Source organism: Myxocyprinus asiaticus, chromosome 11 (genome assembly GCF_019703515.2).
Source record: "Myxocyprinus asiaticus isolate MX2 ecotype Aquarium Trade chromosome 11, UBuf_Myxa_2, whole genome shotgun sequence".
Classification (NCBI taxonomy): Eukaryota; Metazoa; Chordata; class Actinopteri; order Cypriniformes; family Catostomidae; genus Myxocyprinus; species Myxocyprinus asiaticus.
The window spans coordinates 15246825-15267818 of record NC_059354.1 but is presented as its reverse complement, the minus strand read 5'-3'; the positions used below and the strand labels follow the sequence as shown (position 1 = coordinate 15267818).

Sequence of the window (20994 nt, the reverse complement as noted above, 5' to 3'; positions counted from 1 at the left end):
AGGGAGAGAAAATAATGACAATTTTCTTTTGGGTGAACTATTACTTTACTGTATTTGTTGAACATTGGTGTATTTTATCACATTGCTGACTTGTATCACATCCACTTTGCGTTGTGTCTAACAACACTCCTTACCCATGGTATAAAAATGGCACTGGGCATCAGGATATTCTAAAATAGGTTTTGAATAGGTTATATGGAATAGAACTGTAACTCACCACAGGCTCCCAGCCCAGAAGCATTTTGGCCTTATGGATGTCTGGCCGTCGTCTCTGTGGATCATCTTGTGCTTCTGGAAGGAATTGAATATGACTGCGACTCACTGAGGAGGCAATCAGAGATGTGGCATTAATTTACTGAAATGGTTTAATTCCCCATTTGCAATTTTACAGAATTCCTACTTACCTACTAGGCTCTTAATAAGTTGAGCAAATTCCAATATGGTGTGTTCCTCTGGATTTCCCTAGAAGAGAGGAGTGAGCAGGTATATAGAAGAGGGATCAATAGGGCTAGGTGAGAGTGATAGCGAGGGTCTTAATATCCCCTTCAAGCTGGACTGGCTCTCACTGAAGGCAAAGCAATTTACCCTTGGGACAATCAGAATCAGAATGAGCTTTATTGCCAAGTATGCTTACACATACAAGGAATTTGTCTTGGTGACAGAAGCTTCCAGTGCACAAACAGTACAGCAACAAGACAGAGATAATAATAATAAAAATAGAATAAAAATAAAAAGTGAACAGAAAAAATATGTATATATATAGAAATACACAATAAGACAAAAAATATATATACGAATGTACAAATACAAATCTGTTATATACAGAAGCAAGGGAATGTAATGGCAGAAGAGGTAGGGTATGTTGGATAAATATAAATAGACTAAGCTGTGTATTGCACATAATTATTGCTCAATGGGACAGTTTTAACTATTCATGAGATGGATAGCCTGAGGGAAAATACTGTTCCTGTGCCTGACGGTTCTGGTGCTCAGTGCTCTGTAGCGCCTGTCAGAAGGCAACAGTTCAGAAAGGTAGTGGGCTGGATAAGTGGGGTCCAGAGTGATTTTTTCAGCCCTTTTCCACACACTGGAAGTGTACAGTTCTTGAAGAGGGTGGGGGAACCAATAATCTGCTCAGCAGTCCGAACTGTCCTTTGTAGTCTTCTGATGTCTGATTTCGTAGCTGAACCAATTGCAGAGGACAGACTCAATGACTGCTGAGTAGAACTGTATCAGCAGCGCCTCTGGCAGGTTGAACTTCCTCAACTGGTGAAGGAAGTACAACCTCTGCTGGGCCTTTTTTCACAATGGAGTCAATGTGGTTCTCCCACTTCAGGTCCTGTGAGATGGTAGTGCCCAGGAACCTGAATGACTCCACTGCTGCCACAGTGCTGTTTAGACTATATCACTGTTTTGAGCGTGTTCAGCTCCAGGTTGTTTTGACTGCACCAGTGAGCCAGCCGTTCAACCTCCCTTCTGTATGCAGACTCAATGTCAGGATGAGGCTGATGACAGTAGTGTCATCTGCAAACTTCAGGAGCTTGACAGAGGGGCCCTTGGTGGTGCAGTCGTTGGTATACAGGGAGAAGAGTAGTGGGGAGAGCACACATCCCTGGGGGGCACCAGTGCTGATAGTACAGGAGCTGGAGGTAAGTGCTGTCTAACTTTTCTGTTCAATTACAGGTAACACCAAGACAGAATTATTCTGTCAAACGGTCTTAAAACTGCTCTGAAAAGTGGAACAATGTGACAATAGATTGTGGTCCTTTTGGGATTTATGAAGGCTAAAAAACCTTTGGTTTGTTGCCAACAATAACTTTGATTATATGGGCATTCTTTCAGCACCAACCGTAACTTGCCAGTCTGAATACTAGGGCTGTCAATCATTTAAAAAAAATGTTAATCAATGAATTACCTGATATTTAGATTTATGTAATAATTACAATTAATCGCATATATCAATATTTGCAGAGAGAGGCCCCCAAAATAGCAATCAATTTAGCAATTGAGTCAATCTTTCCCATATAGATTTAAGCTGTTCTCACGTGCATTCTTGCATCAGTTTGCGTTATTTTTATTGGTCCTATTTTTGTGGTTGCATTGCGTTTCACTGGTTTTCAACGTCTAACACCAAAAACACAGCATTTTAAGAACAATATGTGAAGTTAAATGTAGTCCAAAACTTAAAAAAACGTGTCTTGAGACTCTTGCATTTGGAGTTGAGCTTCATCTCTAACCAGCAGTCTTTAAACAGCTGTTGGTTTGTTGCCTGTACAGCTGGAGCTGACTGCCCCCTGTAGACTGCGAGTCGCAAAAACAAAAAAGAGGTACTTCAAGCTTGAACTGCTCTGTTGGTAGGGAAATTCCTCATGGAATTTGAATTTGGTAAGGGGCATGATTGTGTTACTTTTTACGTATTTTTTATATAATCAATCACATTGAAATAACGTGTTAAATGAACAGCCATACTAATTAAATAATCAACTATTTAAATACACTGATTAAAAGTGGAATGCACAACTACTAATGAGGGGGTGTTCACACAGGATGCATTCTATCTGTGCTATTTTTAATTGTAAGTCTATGTACACATTCGTCCAATGGACATCTCACTTTTGAGGAAATACCAGCCTACCAATGTCAGCTTTAAAACAGTGGGCCAATCAGATGGGGAAGGGATAATTATCTGAAATAAAGTGTATGGGAGTTAATGTGACTATAAATGTGTTCTTCAATTCTGTTGCACAACGTCTAGCAGTTTTCAGCGAATTAAAACATCCAGTGTGAATAACCCCTAAGGCTTGTTAAATGAAGGCAAAATTTGAAACTCACCAGGTTTACTGGACTACTGATGTTACTATTCATTAGAGACACCAGACCGTTCACCAGATCACTGTGAGAGAAAGAAACAGAAACAAAAAGGTGGAGCATGGTGAAAGACTATTGTGATAACTTAATATGCAGTAAATATGGTGAGCAAATTAACAGAGGAAATAAAATAATAAACACATCTGCATTAAAATTGCTTAATTAAACAGAGACCTTTAGTAATTTGCTAATCTAGTGGTACGAATGAGTCAATTACATGGTTCATTTCCTCTTCTAGGCATTCAGCATTCTTATGTGAATTCCTCCACAGCTTGAGTTGTTCAGTGTGAGTGGGCATGGACACAGTGGGGCAGCAGAGCTCTCACTAACACACAAGCAGAGCCATTCAACCGTTCGGGTTCAACATCAGGTTTTCTATTTATCGCTGCATTTTCTCCAACACACATCTGATCCATTCATTCTCCAAAACTTGCAACTACGTTTTAAGAGCATTCATGACATCGGCTTTTAGAAACCATGTGTTTTCATCAACACATCACCAAGGACGACAGACCCAAACAAATCCCACCTGCAGAATGCCTTTGAGCTTTTATTTTTTTGTGCCAAGGCATAATTGGACATGATGCACATTGTTAGTAATAAAGAAAGCTAGAACATGGCAAGGATAGTTCAGTAAGTGGGAAGAATTTTATATTTAATTTTTAGGAAGAAATAGTTCACCCCAAAATTTTTAATTCTGTAATAATCTTCTCACTCTCACATTTTCCAAACCCCTATGACTTTCTTCCGTGGAACACAAAAGGTGAGTTTTCTAAAAATAATGGCCACTCTTTTCCATTTATTATGATACTTTGATGAAGCCTTTACTGTCATTTTGGAGCTTGACAGCCCATTTCTCATTCACATTCATTATATGGAAAAGGAGGTCAGGATTTTCATTCAAAACTCACCTTTTGTGTTCCATGGATGAAAGGGAGTCATAGGGGTTTGGAGCGACATGAGGGTAAATGATAGAATTTCCATTTTTTGTTGAACTATTAAGTTTTTACATTTTCTGAAGAAAATCTGAGTGGTGCTTGCCCCTGCAAAATTCATTGCCACAATGGTAAGATTTTCTTGGTGGTTAGTGCCTTCCTATGTGGTTACTAGGATGTTCTAGGTTGTTGCTAACCGGCCAAAACCAAGCCAAGTCCCCCAAATCAACGATTATTCTTGTCCCAAAACAGGCCTTGAGTGATGACATCAATGCAAGCCTATGGGATTTTATCAGCCTGGTCTCATGAAATTTACGTGAACATGACAACATTTTTGCAATTCAAAATGTACATGCTGTATAACACGTTTGGCTGCAGGTTTCTAGTGAAACGTCCAGCTGGGGGCACCAAAAGTAAGTAAAATGGTGTCGTATTCAGACGAGGTTTTTAAAAACATATCTCTCTAACCTAAAACTTTTACCTGAACCTAACCAATAGTATTTTAAAATATAAAAGAGACATTTGAAAAAGACATAATTACCAAATCAACGCCTAAACTTAACTATTAGTGTTTTAAAAAATAATTGAGATGTTAAAAATATACATCTGTGACAAGCCTCTAGTTCTCTTCGTTGTATCAAGGGAATGAGGAAATGGGAGCCAGATAATCAGTCCACATTCTCTCATATTTATTTTGATGAACACTTTTCAGTGCACACAGCAATTCACACACAATAACACACACAGACAGCCTTGTGTCTCTCTCTCTCCCTCCTCCGGCAGTCTGGATTGATTCTTTTATCCTTGTCCAGCTCTCACTGCAACACAGAACAGCTGTTAGAAATAATTTCCCACAGGTGTCAATCCTTACCGTTCTTCCTCTCCCGGCCTTGCTCTCCACAGACGTCGCTCGGCCATGTCCAGATCACCACGTACCCCTATCGCCCAACTCAGGTTGGGGAGCCATTCGGCCTGTCACTTACTCCCCCCCCATTTCTGGAGAGGAAATCCGCAACAGCCATCTGTGCCCCTGGCCTGTGGACTACCTCGAACTTAAAAGGTTGGAGAGCCAGATAACAACGGGTGATCTGCGCATTGGTATCCTTAATGCGATGGAGCCACTGGAGCGGGGCATGGTCTGAATAGAGGGTGAAAGCACATCCCAACAGATAGTACCGGAGGGTAAGGACCACCCAATTGACAGCCAAACACTCCTTCTCTATTGTGCTGTACCCAGTCTCCCTCAGTGAGAGTTTACGACTAATGTACAGCACAGGGCGCTCCTCCCCTTCCACCATCTGGGACATTACCGCTCAAGTGTGCGCAATAATGGCCCACCACAAAGTGCAGCTTTCACCCGAGTGAACATCTGCTGACACAGCTCAGTCCACAGGACCAGATCTGGTGCCCCCTTTTTAGTTAGATCAGTCAGCGCAAACCTGAAATAATAGCCAGGCAGCCCCAGGAACTGTCTCATCTCCTTTTTGGTTTTAGGTCTTGGGCAGAATGCAATTGCTGCAGCCTTATCAATTTGGGGCCGCTCCTGCCCATGACCCAAGTGGAAGCCCAGATACCATACTACCACCTGCCCAATTACGCACTTCTTTGGGTTTGCCGTGAGTCCCGCCCATCTCAACAATCTCAGGACAGCCCTCAAATGCCGCAGGTGCCGCTGCCAATCATTACTGAAAATAATGATGTCATCCAGATAGGCATATGTCCATGAGCTGCTGAAACGTAGCCGGGGCCCCAAACGGAATCGTCACGAATTGGTATATTCCAAACACTGTGGAAAATGCTGTCTTTTCACGGGACATGGGAGTTAAGGGGATCTGCCTATCCCCTCGTCAAATCCAGTGTTGAATAAAAGCGAGCCATGCCTAACTGATCGAGCAGCTCATCAATCCGAGGCATCGGGTACGCATCAAATTTAGACACCGCTTTGAGTTTTCTATAATCCACACAGAACCAGACCGAGCCGTCGCTCTTAGATACCAAAACCACCGGACTGGCCCAGTCACTGTGGGATTCTTCTATTAACCCCATATCCAGCATGACCTATAATTCTTCCCGAAGCACTTATTTTTTGTGCTCGGGTAATCAGTAGGGACGACTGTGTACCACTACCCCAGGGTCGTTTCGATATGGTGCTCTATGAGATTTGTACGACCGGGAAGATGCGAGAACACGGAGAATTCTCCTTGCAACCTGGCAACCTCCATGACTTGGGATGATGAGAGGTGGTCTCCACAAGTGACCATGTGAGTCGATCGGTGGCTTTTAAGTTCACCTCCGGTCCGAGCTCCTCCCTTTCCGGAACCACCATCGCCAAAGTCACGGGGACTGCCTCTCCCCATGGTTTTAGGAGGTTGAGATGGTAAATCTGAAGTGCTCCACCTCTATCTGTATGTTTAACCTCATGATCGATTTCCCAGACTCGCCGTGTGACCTCAAAGGGCCCTTGCCACTTGGCGAGTAATTTAGAGCTTGATGTGGGTTAGCAATACAAAGTCTTTATCTCCTGGTGTAAATTCCCATAGCTGAGTACCCCATTATACAGCCGGCTTTGACGTTCTTGAGCCTGGAGCAAATTCTGCTGTGTTTATCGCCCCAGTGTGTGGAGTTTTGCTCTCAGGTCAAGAAGGAATTGAATTTCTTTTTTGCTGTTTGAAGGTCCCTCCTCCCAATTTTCCCGTAGGACATAGAGCACGACGCATGGTCGATGCCTGTACAATAATTCAAATGAGGAGAATACCGTTGAGGCTTGCGGGACCTCTGGTACTGCAAATAATAGGGGCTCAAGCCACTTGTCCCAATTTCGAGCGTCTTTGTGCACAAACGTACAAATCATATTCTTTATGGTCTGATTAAATCGTTCGACCAAGTCGTCCATTTGGAGGTGGTAAACGCTGGTGCGAATCGATTTAATCCCAAATAATTTGTACAGTTCGTAGTGTACGTGACATAAACATAGTGCCCTGATCAGTGAGGATTTCTTTTAGAAACCCCACTCGGGAGATTATTTTGAAGAGTGCCTCTGCAACACTTCACGCTGAAATGTTGTGCAGAGGCGCTGCTTCCAGATATGCCGCACACCACCTGCGAACATCCCTGCGAATGCCCGGCCAATATAAATGGGCCATTAGACGGTTCAGTCTCCTTTGAGTGTCCTGCGTCCTGCGTCACTCGATACAACCGATCCATGATAATTGAAAAATACGGATATGCGAGTGCAATGTCTGGCTGGAGGCATTGACCATCAATCACTTTCACTTGGTTAAAGGCATGCCTAAGAGTCTTGTCTCATGTCTGCTCCAGAGGGAAATCCCCTGCAGGGACTTCCCTAAGGGCTGGGGAAGCCAAGACTTCCCTCTCCCTTACATCTTCCTGGCGTGGAGCTGACGTAGACGGCCCTGGCACCGCCTCCCCAGACAGTGAATCATACACCACACACTGATGCGCTTTGTTGCAGGACCCATCCACACATATCCCCCTCAATACAGTTGTAAATGCCGGTCAATTCGTACCCAACATTAGTGGATAGGAGAGGTGGGGACTAACCACAGCCTTGACACTATGCTTTTGTCCCCGAAATTGAATACTGACCGTCACTAAAGGGGAATTTTGTACATCCCTGTGCACACAACTTATCTTCACACGCTGATTTTTATCCAAAACCTTGGATTGAACCAAGCTTTGGTGAATGGAGGTTTGATTACAACCTGAATCCATTAAGGCTTGGTACGTACCCCCCTTAATAGGGTCTTCACCTCCATCATGGGGCACCGGTCCCACAACATCACCACAACATCCTTACCTTATCAATGCCTAAATCTAACCATTAGTGTTTTAAAATGCAGAAGCAAAATGAAAATGCACATTTTCTGAAGCAACCACCTCATTTCGTGCTGCTTCTATGACTCTGTAATGTCACATGTCAGCTTGAGTTCATGGCTGGACTTGAACTGCGGTCCTCTGACTCTAAGTCCAATGCCCTATCAGGCGAGCTACTGCACAAGTTCTTCACATTGTAATAAGTGTATATATGTAGATGAGTCTGTAATACAAGCATTAAAATTTATCGTTTTTTTAAAAGATGTATTCGAGTAAAAGTGTGTGGATATCATAAAATAGCAGGGTCTGGGTAATAGAGAGAAAAATAAGTATTTATAAAGTCATAATCAGCCATTAGCCCTCTGGGGTCGATGGACGCGCCGGTGTGTCCTGCTGGATTTTTTCCTCATAACAGCGGAAACAACTTAAAATTCTCTGTCATTTTTGGGCATACAGATAAGTGTAAGACATCATTAGAGACTATAAAGGGCCTACTTTTATTTGTGTACACTCACAATAACAACAAAACCTTGTGCTTTTGTAAAATAAAGAAAATAGGGTGCGCTTTCAGCCGTCTCTGTCTCCGCGAGCATTTTTCTGAAACACGTCACAAAAAGGAACTGAAACTCTGCGAATACTTATCAAACAAACATGAAACATATGTCTAAAGAAAGCTTAAAATGTCTACTTTTAAATAAAACTATTCAAATTTAAAACAAATATTATCCTGCAATGTAATCTGTATGAAACAAAACGATGTACAGTTTCTCCTGGCTCAGCTAATTATCGCTAATGTGATCCCACTCACAAGCAGAGCGCGCTATTCATACGGTAATGTGCTGAGGCGATCAATGCAAATGGTAAACGCCCCCAACAATACCTTAAAAAACATCAAGTTCATTCACTTTTCTGCGTGTTTGGAAGATGGCACGCTACACAGGTGAGGAAGCTCCTGGATAGTGACGAAGAGTTCACATTTTCCTCAAAAGAAGAGCAGGACTCCGATGAACATTTGAAGAGCGACTTGATCCAGCCGAGGATACAATTTCGGATAAGTCATTTAGTTTTACTTACATATTAGTTGACATGCTATTTTATATAAACATGTACATATTTTACTAGTTGGACTCTTTCCAGACTTGTCAGCCAGTATTCAGAGTATTGAAATTTGAAATAGGTCCTAATAGGCAAGTTTTAGTTACATTTAAATGTTGTTTTGGCTAAAGTAGGTATTTAAATTGTATGCTGTTTGATATAAATATGATATGTAATATGATATAAAAATAATATGAATGTTTAGATTATATTTTTACTAGTGTTTATACTGCCTCATTATCATCAACGAAGCTTGTGCTTGCAAATATCTGTTCGGGTGTAAATATGTAAAATGTGCTGTAAATATGCCCATATTTGAAAATCAGCATATTAGAATGATTTCTGAAGGATCATGTGACACTGAAGACTGCAGTAATGATGCTGAAAATTCAGCTTTGATCACAGGAATAAATTGCATTTAACAATATATTCAAATAGAAAAGTTATTTTAAATTGTAAAAATATTTCACAATATCACTGTTTTTGCTGTATTTTGGATCAAATAAATGCAGCCTTGGTGAGCAGAAGAGACTTCTTTTAAAAACATTAAAAAATCGTACAGATCTAAAACTTTTAAACGGTAGTGTAGGTCTAAAGTTTTTAAGTAAAGTCTTTATGAAAATGTATAGTCAGATTGTTAATAAGCTACAAACAATACATTCAATCATTAAGTCTCACATTCATTTTCTCTCAGTCACATTCCCCATTGATAGGCCCAAGGGAGGAGTCTTTGTCTCCTCAGGTGTGAATCACATCAGTATTCATGTTCATCCACGCCTCCTTGCATATGGCCTTTCTAACACTAAAAGTGTCTTACAAAAGTTAAATGACTATATTGTTTTGTATGAATGAGTGATCAGATTGGTTTTCACATAATTTTTGTATTAAAACTCTAGGCTACAAGATCCAGTTCTCAAAAGTCTTGTGAACAAATGTTTAGTATGTGTTATATGGCCTTATTTCATTGAGGAAATTTTTGTTTTTTCAAAAACCATGCATAAATGCAATTTTCTCAAAAATACAATCATGTACATACATGTTGTTCACATATTATTGTAGCCCAGTTTGTGCTGAACACAGTGTTATCAGACTTTAGCCATTAATATGTTTTTAAGCAACTGAATCATTGAGAAAAGTAATTAAGCACACATCTCCTAAAGGCTACACAATGTGCAGCTCATTCAGAAAATTTTATTTAAACCTCATCAATGCTTTAAGCATGAAGGTAAACACAAAGCCAGACAGTATGAGAAAGGACATAGTATGATAGTGCCCTTCGTAAAGTGGGGCACAGCACACACCCCACTGTCTTCAAGCCAGTGTCACAGAGCATACTGCTAATTAAAATTTCACTGTCCAAAATAATAATGGCATAATGACTGCCTTGACAGCGTAATGGTCTACATCGCAGCACCCACTACTCTGCTCTATTTGACAAAGTTCAAAAGTCATTCACCGTCTTAGACATTTATTAATTGCTAAGCAAAAAATTGACTGCTGCCATTAAGGAAATTATAAATGAAACCTATTCAGAGGTTTGTATGTGTGTGGCACCTACGTAATTCAATGTGCTTATAATTGATTAGCACATGCAAAAAGCAAAGAAATCAGAATAAGGTTGGTGTGTTGGGTTTTATTTTATTTTCAAGAAATATTTAAGAAGACTACAAATAATTAAAGGTTCTGGGATATGCAGAAAACATAAATGGGTAAATGTAAAAACTAATGCAGCTGATAAACAAAAAAGATGAGAAGAAACGGAGGGGAATGGATGAAGGTTATTGGAGAAGGTGGACACCTCTGATATTGACAGAACTGGTGCACTTATGTTATTAACAGTCAGGAATGAATTGTCACCTTCAGTACAAGAGCCCAGGCAGGCTGTTCTGAAAGGAAGTTTAATGGGATGGTTTACCCAAAATTTTGTCACCTTCTTATTGTTCTAAACTTGTAAGGCTTTCTTCCGTGGAACACAAAAGGAGATGTTATAGGCAACTTTTCTTAAAATGTCCCCACCAGTTCCCATTCACTTTTATTATATGGAAAACGCCAGGACATTGTTCAAAAACTACCCTTTTGGGTTCCATGGAGGCAAGTCATGAGTGTTTGGAACAACATGAGAGTGAGTAAATGATGACAGAATTTTCATTCACAGGTGAACAATCCCTTTCACAGCAAATAGTTGTGTTAGGGTGCTGTTAGTGTTCTCAAACTGTATATTATATAAATGAAAAAAAAAAAAAAAAGAAGAAAAAAAAGAGTTTGTCCTTGTAACTTAACATAGCGCTGTTCTATTGTAGCATTGTCTGAAATTCGCAGAAATAAATTACAAAAGGGATACAAAAGGATCCATTTTATTCTATTCAGACCAACAAGATGTGTGATGTACAGTTGTACTGTTGCTTTTGTGTACCGCATAACAGTATAGATATATGCAATTTTCAGGAATGTGTGTAATTTACCTAAATACTATCATTATAACACAAACATTATCAGGCTTACTGTGATGAGTTTGCTAGGGAACGTATGTTTTAGACATCAGGGTGAAGAGTTTAAGGAAAATGTGAACTAGAAGAATATATAGCAGAATCGGAGACATGATTCTAGCTCATTATGCAGTGGAGTGTCACATGCGTCTGTGATCATGACGCAGCCATCTATAAGGTTGGCCATTCATGATCACTTTACACCCGGGGTCTCTGCCATCAGTAATTAAAGAGCAGAGGATGATTAATGAGGGGCTGAATGAAGAGACTTAGACCTACAGTATTTCCAACCATTCCATTGTGTAATACAGTGGTTCTCTATATACTTTTAGGGCTTTTTATACAGAGAACAAAGTATAGTTTATACACAGTATAGTTAAACTACACAATGATGACTAAGACTTTATAGATATTACAGTTTCATTTTCTGTTAATGCATGATTTTCTGTAAAGCTGCTTTGAAATGATGTGTGTTGTGAAAAGCGCTATACAATGACTTGAATTTACACACACAGAGTTTATAGACCATTTCAAGATTGTAAACAAAAACAAAGCAATTAGAATGTGCAAACGTATTTCTGGATCCTTTCAACAAAGTCTCTTTTTCAAGGTAAGTCAGTGCACTTGGCGGCTGCCTTTGAAACGCTCTTGGGCAGTTTGGGCAGCTAGTTTTCTATGTAAACAAGCGTCATGAAAGTGCAGATCCTATCTACTTGAATGGGGAAAGACCGAAATATCCAAAACGGTTGGTCAAGATTACGATAAAAGAACATATTTCAAATAAGAAGTAAAATCTGACAACACTGTACGGGGGGTTCAGGTGAGCCCCTTCACGTGCCGCCAAACGGGAAAAAGTCACCGTGGGTGACGATGATCCACGACAGGGGCATGTCGTTCCGTCACAACTTGTATAATAAATTTCGCGTTTTTAACTCAGATTATGCTAAAAAAACGCAATTATATCGTCTTATACAGCTAATGTGCATGCGCATTCTCACGTGATTGACAAGTCATTTCTGTATCTAAGGGTGTTTTCACACTTGGCAGGTTTGGTTAGATTAAAACGAATTTTGGTGCGATCGTTTCTGTTAGTGCGGTTCAGTTGAACAAGTGTGAACGCTGCCATCCGAACCTTGGTGTGCACCAAACAAGCGGACCGAGACTGCCTGAATAGTGGGTCTCGGTCCGCTTCCAAATGAACTCTGGTGCGGTCCTACTGATATATGAACATAACATGGACCAAAGACGTCTAAACGGACCAAAAACAGGAAGTCATTTGCCTAATCCTGACCTCAAGCATACCTGGTTCTTCTCATCATAGGAGCTATGTTGCCCATTACAGTTCGGAACAGGCTTCGGAACCGCCGTCAGCTGTCCTTGCAGCATTTTCGTTTGTTCTCAGCTGGTGAAAATACCACCATACATATATAAATCTAACGAGCGCATTTTGCCCAGCAGCCAGCATTGTTTTGGATGTTCAGCAAGTTCTGTCGCAAAATATACGTCATAAAATCTGTCCAATCAGGTTGTGACTTTTTCCTGATGCCTTTTGTTTCGTATCTTTAGGTTCGGTGTTAAAAATGCCAGTGTGAATGCTAAGCAAACCAGGACTAAATGTATCATTTTCTTTTTTGGTCTGGACCAAGAGAACTGAACTACAAGTGTGAACACACCTTAAAAGGTGATTGGCTATTTTACCTGTAAGGTGGGACATCCTTTCTTCAACTGTTGACCGTTGCCTGCCGTTGGGCACTCCAATTTCTCCTATTCATTTTAATAGAAGTTTGACACACAGGAAATGTTCATGGAACAATTACGTCACTTGAAATCACCAATGACCAGTCCTTGAAATTGTCTATAGTGAGTAACCTCGATTTTTGCTTTTTTTTAAAGGTAGGACGAATCGAAATAATTTTAAATAAACTTCTCCTTTATGATTTGTGCAGCACTAGACCCAAGAGTTTCCTTCAACCTGTGAATTAAGTTGAAAAGATGGGTGAGAGAAACCCTCTCTTTCCCTTCTATCACACTGCCAGATCAATTACTCAGCTCCATCTTCTCTTCACTGAGTGGGCACTGCTTATTTGAGATAACACTTTGGCATTTATCTTGAGGATAAATCAGAACAGGGCTGCAAAGCTGTCCCCAAGAATGGTGTTGCTCTGACCCTGGGAGGGGTATCAGAGTCTGTGAGAAGCGACCTTCCCAACCGACAGTCATGTTCTTTTGAGTTCACTTTTTTTGCTGCTCTCTGATTCCAATCTCTCTCGCTCTCGTTCTCTGGTGATATGGATGACTAATCAGCAATTTTCTCAAAAAAAAAAAAAAAGGACTATTATTTTAAAAGAAAAAAAAAGAAATAGTAACATTCCCTATTTATTATCAGTTTTTGTTTTTTAGTTTTCACTGAACTTCCATGACCTTTCCACTCATTCATAATTACAAAATCATTTTAATGGAGATTGCACTAAAACTGTCCAGCAGTTGAAAATTTTTAGAGCTGAGCATAACTAGGAAAAAACAAAAAAACAAACATATTTACTATAGAATTTACTATTTCTTTTCCATGACTTTTCAGGCCTGGAAATCACTCTTAAAATATTTAGCTATTTCCAGGTTTTCCACAATTGTAGGAACCCTAATTTGTGTGTTTTTGGAGTCTGATCTCATGAAAATTACGATGCAAAATGTCCATCTGGCATTAAAGAGAGCAGGGTTATGATAACTTGATAACACGCACGCACGCACACGCACACACACTCGCACACACACGTAACATATAAATGTAACGTTCATTTACACACACACACACACACACACACACACACACACACACACACACACACACACTTCTTTAAGCTCCATCACACTTTCTTGCAGTTGACGCATGTGCAGAGCGCATGTACACACCCTTTGCACATACTTCAAGTGCAAGGAAGTGTAATCAAGCTTCAAATCATTATCACGCTAAAGGAGATTGGAGATGTCAGGATTTACAGCGAAAAAGAGTTATAGTTTGGTCTGTTTCTCAAACAAAACCAACCATATCACTTCAGAAGACATGGATTAAACCTCAAGTCAAATAGAATACCTTCGTGTCCTTTTTGGAGCTTGAAAGTGTTGGACCCCATTGACATTTGTGCCCAGAGAAGAATAAAGTCATACGAGTTTGAGATGGCATACGGGTGTGTAAATATCAAGATAATTAACAATTTTGTGTGAACTATTCGCTTAACCTAAATGAACGCGAGTGCTGAAAAACGCAATTGCTGAAACACTTCATTTTGTGGTGCTAAAACTTTTGGCTCACGTGTCAATTCGAGTGTTCTTCTAGACTCATAAACAGGTCCTTTGCATTGCAAGTGCAATGCTCTATCATTTGAGCTACTGCACAACTTCAGTGTGCTTGAACAAGCTTGTAAAAGTAGTTGGTTATGCAAATGTTAAAACGCATAGCCTGAGCATTGTCAGTCTTTTATAATTACAAAATAAATCTTGTGAGCCTTTCACAGTGACACTGATAAAAATTATGTTGTGTGTAAATTCTGTAAATTCTTTCCTGGCTTTTACAAGGGTCAAGGACAATAATAATGGTGTTAAAACCGATTAAACGAGTGGCAAAATATCTTCAGCAACAAAGACATGCATCCGAATGACTAGAATAACTAGTACACATTCTAAGGTGACCTGGATAACTGAGAATCTTCATAGACATTATGGCCAAGATTGTGCTTGTACCAGAACAAGGACAGAGAATAAAACCATATGCTGCTTATATAGGACGTCTTTCAAGTGGTAACACACTACATTGTTTTCAGTGTCATACAGTGGCGGACTGGCCATTGGGAGAACCGGGACTTTTCCCGCAAAATGGGCCGGCGAGTTATGCAGAATGGACCACAAAACGGCGCCGCTATATGCGGAAGTGGGCAGCGATATGCAGAAAAGGACAGCAACACCCCCCCCCCCCAACAACTTTTGGGCCAGTTTCTATGTAAAATCCCGGGCTGACTAACTGTGATCTAACTGCATGTCATAATCCCTCCTATTGTGAACACTTTAATTCTCTACAACACTTCTAATCTGCTTTCATTCTATTTTGTTAAAGGTCAACATCCTGCTAATCAAAAGACCAATGTGCATATCAAAGCATAAACAATTAAAAGGCTAATTAAAATTAAATGTCTAAAAGAGAGAGAGAGAAAAAAATCAGGCCTACATTATCTGTGAAGCATATATCTTGAGGCAAAGATTTCTACCAAGAACCATGCAGGCAGTGTAGGATGTGATCTATCTTGTCAGAAAGAGGAAGCACATTTTTTCACATTACTTGTTTATACTTGAATTATTCTACATAAATCAAGAACTGTTCCATCTTTCACTTCCTCTTATGACTTTAATATACTGCTTACCCTTTCTGACAAGATAGATCACATCCTACACTGCCTGCATGGTTCTTGGTAGAAATCTTTGTGCCCAGAGAAAAAAAAATGCCAACTTCCACTTGACATAAAGCTGGCTCTACACTAGCAGACTCAATTCGATTTGGGTGGGGGGTGTCACACTTAATGACTGTTGTTTGCTAATCTTGCCCTTGTTAGTGAGACAGCCACATTTACCGATTAAAAAAAAAGGAGGGAAGGTGTCACGCTTAACGACTGCCTTTGACTTTTCTCATGCTTCACTGTCACGCGCCATTTTCGTAGCCAATCAACTTGTAGCTTGCTGGAATAAGAGCAAGAGCACCGCCTCTGCGCGAAACGAGAACACACAGGCATATATGAACAGCAAGCAGTGTTTCATGGCAGTGGCTGCAGTTTCTGGTTACACGCAGAAAGAATAGAAAGGGCGAAAGTTTTGGGCAAGACCACACTTACGCGGCCTCCGACAATATGGCTTGGCAGTTCTTCAGTGGGAATTGGAGGTAAGAACGCAACCATAAGAGTTGCTTTTATTTACACATGTGAACCTTAATAAATCGATATTAATAGACGGTAGGCTAGGTACTGTCACCTTGGATGGGTTTATTTAGCGATAAAGACCGGCTAACAACTTAACTTGTTAAACAACTATATGGAATAAATGATTAAATAGACAGGTCATTATCAAAATATGGTGACAAACATGTTCCTTGACTTTTGAGTCACAATAAAAGATTTAAAATAGTAAAAAAAAAAAATATTTTTAAAAGGCATCATTCTATAACCTAACCTTTTGTTGATTAAAACAAAATGGTTTGGCTCTATATTTTTAAACCATTTTTTTTTTTTTTTAAATATATACACTGGCAGACAAAAGTTTGGAATAATGTACATATTTTGCTCTTATGGAAAGAAATTGGTACTTTAATTCAAAGTTTTTTTCAAAACTTCTTAAACTACTTCAAAGAGTTCTCATCAATAAAACCCTCCACATGCAGCAATGACAGCTTTGCAGATCCTTGGCATTCTAGCTGTCAGTTTGTCCAGATACTCAGGTGACATTTCACCCTACGCTTCCTGTAGCACTTGACATAGATGTGTCTTGTCGGGCACTTCTCACACACCTTACAGTCTAGCTGATCCCACAAAAGCTCAATGGGGTTAAGATCCATAACACTCTTTTCTAAAGGACAATAAAGATTAAAAGTGAAACCAGCCTATATACATATCTATATATATATATATATAAAATGTACACACACACACACACACACACACACACACACACACACACACACACACACACACAGTGCTGTGAAGAAGTACTTGCTTCCTTCCTGATTTGTTCCATTTCTGTGTACTTTCATACTAACTTGTTTTAGATCTTCAAATAAGATATAACAAAGGCAACCTGAGTAAAAAAAAAAAAAAAAAAAAAACAAACAAAAAAAAAAAAAAGTTTTCAGATATATAAACTGTGTATATATATATATATATATATATATATATTTTATTGAAGCAAAAATGTTATCCAACACCTATATCACCCATGTGAAAAACTAACTGCCCCATTAAACTTAATAGCTGGTTGTGCCAACTTTAGCAGCAACAACTGCAAGCAAACGCTTTTGATAACAGGAATCAGTCTTTCACAATGCTGTGGTGGAATTTTTGCCCACTCTTCTTTGCAGAACTGCTTTTGTTCAGCCACTTTGGGGGGTTTTCTAGCATGAACTGCCCGTTTAAGGTCCTGCCACAGCATCTCAATCGGGTTCAAGTCAAGACTTTGACTAGGCCACTCCAAAACTTTAATTTAGCTTCTTTTGCGGCATTCAGAGGTGGACTTATTCCTATACTTTGGGATCACTATCTTGCTGCATAATCCAGTTGCGCTTGAGCTTCAACTCACAGACTGATGACCGGAATTTCTCCTTTAGGATTTTCTGGTAGAGAACAGAATTCATGTTTCCCTCAATTATTGCAAGTTGCCCTGGCCCCGAAGCAGCAAAGCACCCCACACCATCACACTACTACCACCATGCTTGACCGTAGGTATGATGTTTTTTTTTTGTGGAATTCTGTGTTTGATTCACGCCAGATGTAATGGGACCCATCACCCAAACAGTTCCCAAAAGGTTTGAGGATCATCAATGTGTGTTTTGGCCAAATTCAGACAAGCCTTAATTTTCTTCTGGGTTAGCAGTGGTTTTCACCTCGCCACTTTTCCATGGATGCCATTTTTGGCCAGTGTCTTTCTGATAGTGGAGTCATGAACAGTGACCTTTATTGAAGCGAGAGAGGCCTGCAGTTCCTTGGATGTCGTCCTTGGCTTTTTTGTGACTTCCTGGATGAGTGGTCGCTGTGCTCTTGGAGGAATTTTGAAAGGTCGGCCACTTCTGGGAAGGTTCACTACTGGGCCAAGTTTTCTCCATTTGGAGATAATGGCTCTCACTGTGGTTCTTTTGAGTCCCAGAGCCTTTCAAATAGCTTTATAACCCTTCCAAGACTGATGCATTTCAATCACATTTTTCCTCACCATTTCAGGAATTTCTTTCAACCCTGGCATAGTGTGCTACTGGGTGAGACCTTTTAGCTAACTTAAAAGTTCTATTTAGGTATTAATTTGATTGAACATGGCTGGCAGTAATCAGGCCAGCATGTGTCTAGTCCAGCTGAACCCCATTATGAATGCAGTTTCATAGATTTGGGGATTTAGTAACAACTTTCACACAGGCCCAGTTGGTATTGGATAAAATTTTTGCTTCAATAAATAACATTATCATTATTTTTTTTGTTTACTCAGATTGCCTTTGCTTTATGTTAGATTTTGTTTAAATTTTTTAAACAATTTAGTATGAGATATACACAAAAACATAAGAAATCAGGATGGGGGTAAATACTATTTTTACAGCACTGTAAAACATAAGAAATCTGATTTCTTATATTAACGTGTCACAGTTTATATTACTAATATTAAATGATAGAGAGAAAAAGATTAATTTTCATACTGTGCTGCAACAGTTAATATATGTAGGCCTATTTGATTCAGCAATTGCTTTTGTAATTTAGTTTAAATTCTTAACTGTCCAACCATCCCAAAATAAAAATGAACTACACAGACAAGGTAAACTGTTTTTTTTTCTCCTTCAGACATTTCTTACAATCAAAAATGATTATTCAATTGGCATTTCTTTGTTGGTGCTTTTTTATTTTGCACAAGCACTATAATTGTTTTTCTGTATGCCTAAAGCACTTTTAAACTATATTTCAAAAAGTAGGCTATTTTACTAATAAAACGTAGCTTAACTCTTGCACTGCACTCGAAGCAAATGTCAAGGTATTGTTGTTTTCATGATGATTCTACAAGCTGTAAAATTGGAAGAAAAAGGTATATACGGAAGAGTTTTTTTTTTTAGATCTCATGTATAAAAAAAATATTTTCTGTATCGTTATGTTCTTGCCCTTTTAGGGATAAAAAAATAAAAGTATGAACAAACAGTTGGCCTGTCATAAGGTTGCAAGAGTTACGGTGAGTTAAAGCTGTCGAGTTATTTTGAAATGTAGGCTACTGTGTATGGTTATGTATCTTATTTAAGAGGGTCTAATTTATTGTGAATGCCTTTTAAAGGGTAGTTACTTGAGTGTCAGCAACAAAGGCCACGCCTTCAAAACACTAGTTTTTCATAGATGCTCTTGCCATTGTAATGTCTCCCCAGTAAAACAACACAGCAGATGTAAGATGTGTGAACAGGCCCGCCCGAACTTCTGACTGGGCCCCTGAAAAATTATACCTAATGGGCCCCCCTGAGTCCTGCCCTGTGTGTGAACATGCTTTCACTGAACAACCATGAATCTGCAATATATAAATGCTTAAATAGACCCCATATTAACATTAGCACTTTGGTTAAAGGAATATTCCTGGTTTAATACAAGCTGAGCTCAATCGTCTTAGAACTACGGTATAGCCAACCATTACATTACGTAATGCAATGATTCTCTATATACTTTTAGGGCTTTTTATACAGAGAACCAAGTATAGTTTATACACACAGAGTTTATAGAGAGTTCTCAATACTCTAAAAACTGATGTCTGTACAACAGACTGAAATTTATATGTATATTCTGGGTCAAGCTCAATTGACAGAATTTTTGGCATAATGTTGATTACAACAAAATTTTATTTAGACTCGTCCCTCCTTTTCATTTAAAAAAGCAAAAATAGAGGTAACAGTGAGACAATGGAGGTGAATGGGGCCAATTTTTGGACAGCAGAAATGTGAAGCTTATAATTTTATAAAATCACTTACATTAATTCTTCTGATTAAAATTAATGCATTATCTGAGCTGTAAAATTATTTAAATTGTAATTTTTACAGTAATTTTAGGGTATGTTGACGTTTCATCATCATGGCAATGAAGTTGTTTAAAGACAATTGGTGATCGCTATCAGCTGTAAAAATCCTAATCAGAGCATCCCTAATATTCAAGTTGAATTGGTTCCAAAAAAATAATGCTGAATAGTGGGCTGAGACCCTATGACAAAGTGGACAAAAACAGGCACACAGTGGACAGATACAATTTGAATATGAAGAAGACAGTGTTTTTTCCTTTGTTTCACTGTTTGTGGTAGAAGTGAAAAATAATTCTTCTTAAGATTCAAGAGTGATCACTCAGTAGCCAAAGTTTTTTTTTACTGGCAGTAGAACATGGGCAAAATATTACTGAATTTTGGTCAAAAGGAATCACTTTTTTTTGGTCTATCATATCACATTACAAATTGTAATCGCAATAGTTTTCAATGAAATTCGCAATATAAATTTTTGTCCAAATCGTGCAGCCCTAACATTGACATAAAATATCGATTTGCATTGAAATGATGTAATCTGAGAAGAAATCGCTGAACAGCTGGAATCAACCTCTGGTTTGTGTCGGAGTCCTGTTGGTGTTAATTTTGTGGAAATGACCATTTGACTCATTATTCAACCTATTACAAGACAACTTGCCAAACAAACAAATAAATGGACATGCAACATTGAATTGCGCTGAAATTGTGTAATTTGAGAAGAAAGAAATAGCTGAACAGCTGAAATCAACCTCCGGTTAACGTCGGAGTCTTGTTGGTGTTTATTTTGTGAAAATGACCGTCTGACTCCTCATTATTCAACCTATTACAAGACTACTTGCCAGTAGTAGAACCCAGATGAGAGGTCTGATATGTCTAAATCCCCAGATGTGCGGTTGTAACAGAGCAATATCTGACCGCTGGATGGTGCCACTGACCAATCAGAATAAGTAATAATAATTTTATCACACTAAAATCATGTTAACATGCATATTGTTTATGTCTTGTGGCTA

At 39.2% G+C, this 20994-nt stretch overlaps 1 protein-coding gene across 2 annotated transcripts in view; it reads right to left on the bottom strand.

Annotated features, from left to right (window-relative positions):
* LOC127448596 (UDP-glucuronic acid decarboxylase 1) overlaps window positions 1-20994 on the bottom strand; it is a 119797-nt gene that overhangs the window by 5849 nt on the left and 92954 nt on the right. For both annotated transcript variants that reach the window (XM_051711262.1, XM_051711261.1), the window contains exons 12-14: window positions 2833-2893; window positions 405-462; window positions 218-321 (exon numbers count right to left, since the gene is read on the bottom strand). In XM_051711262.1, coding sequence (XP_051567222.1) covers window positions 218-321; window positions 405-462; window positions 2833-2893 — 223 coding nt within the window. The remainder of the gene's footprint in view (window positions 1-217; window positions 322-404; window positions 463-2832; window positions 2894-20994) is intronic.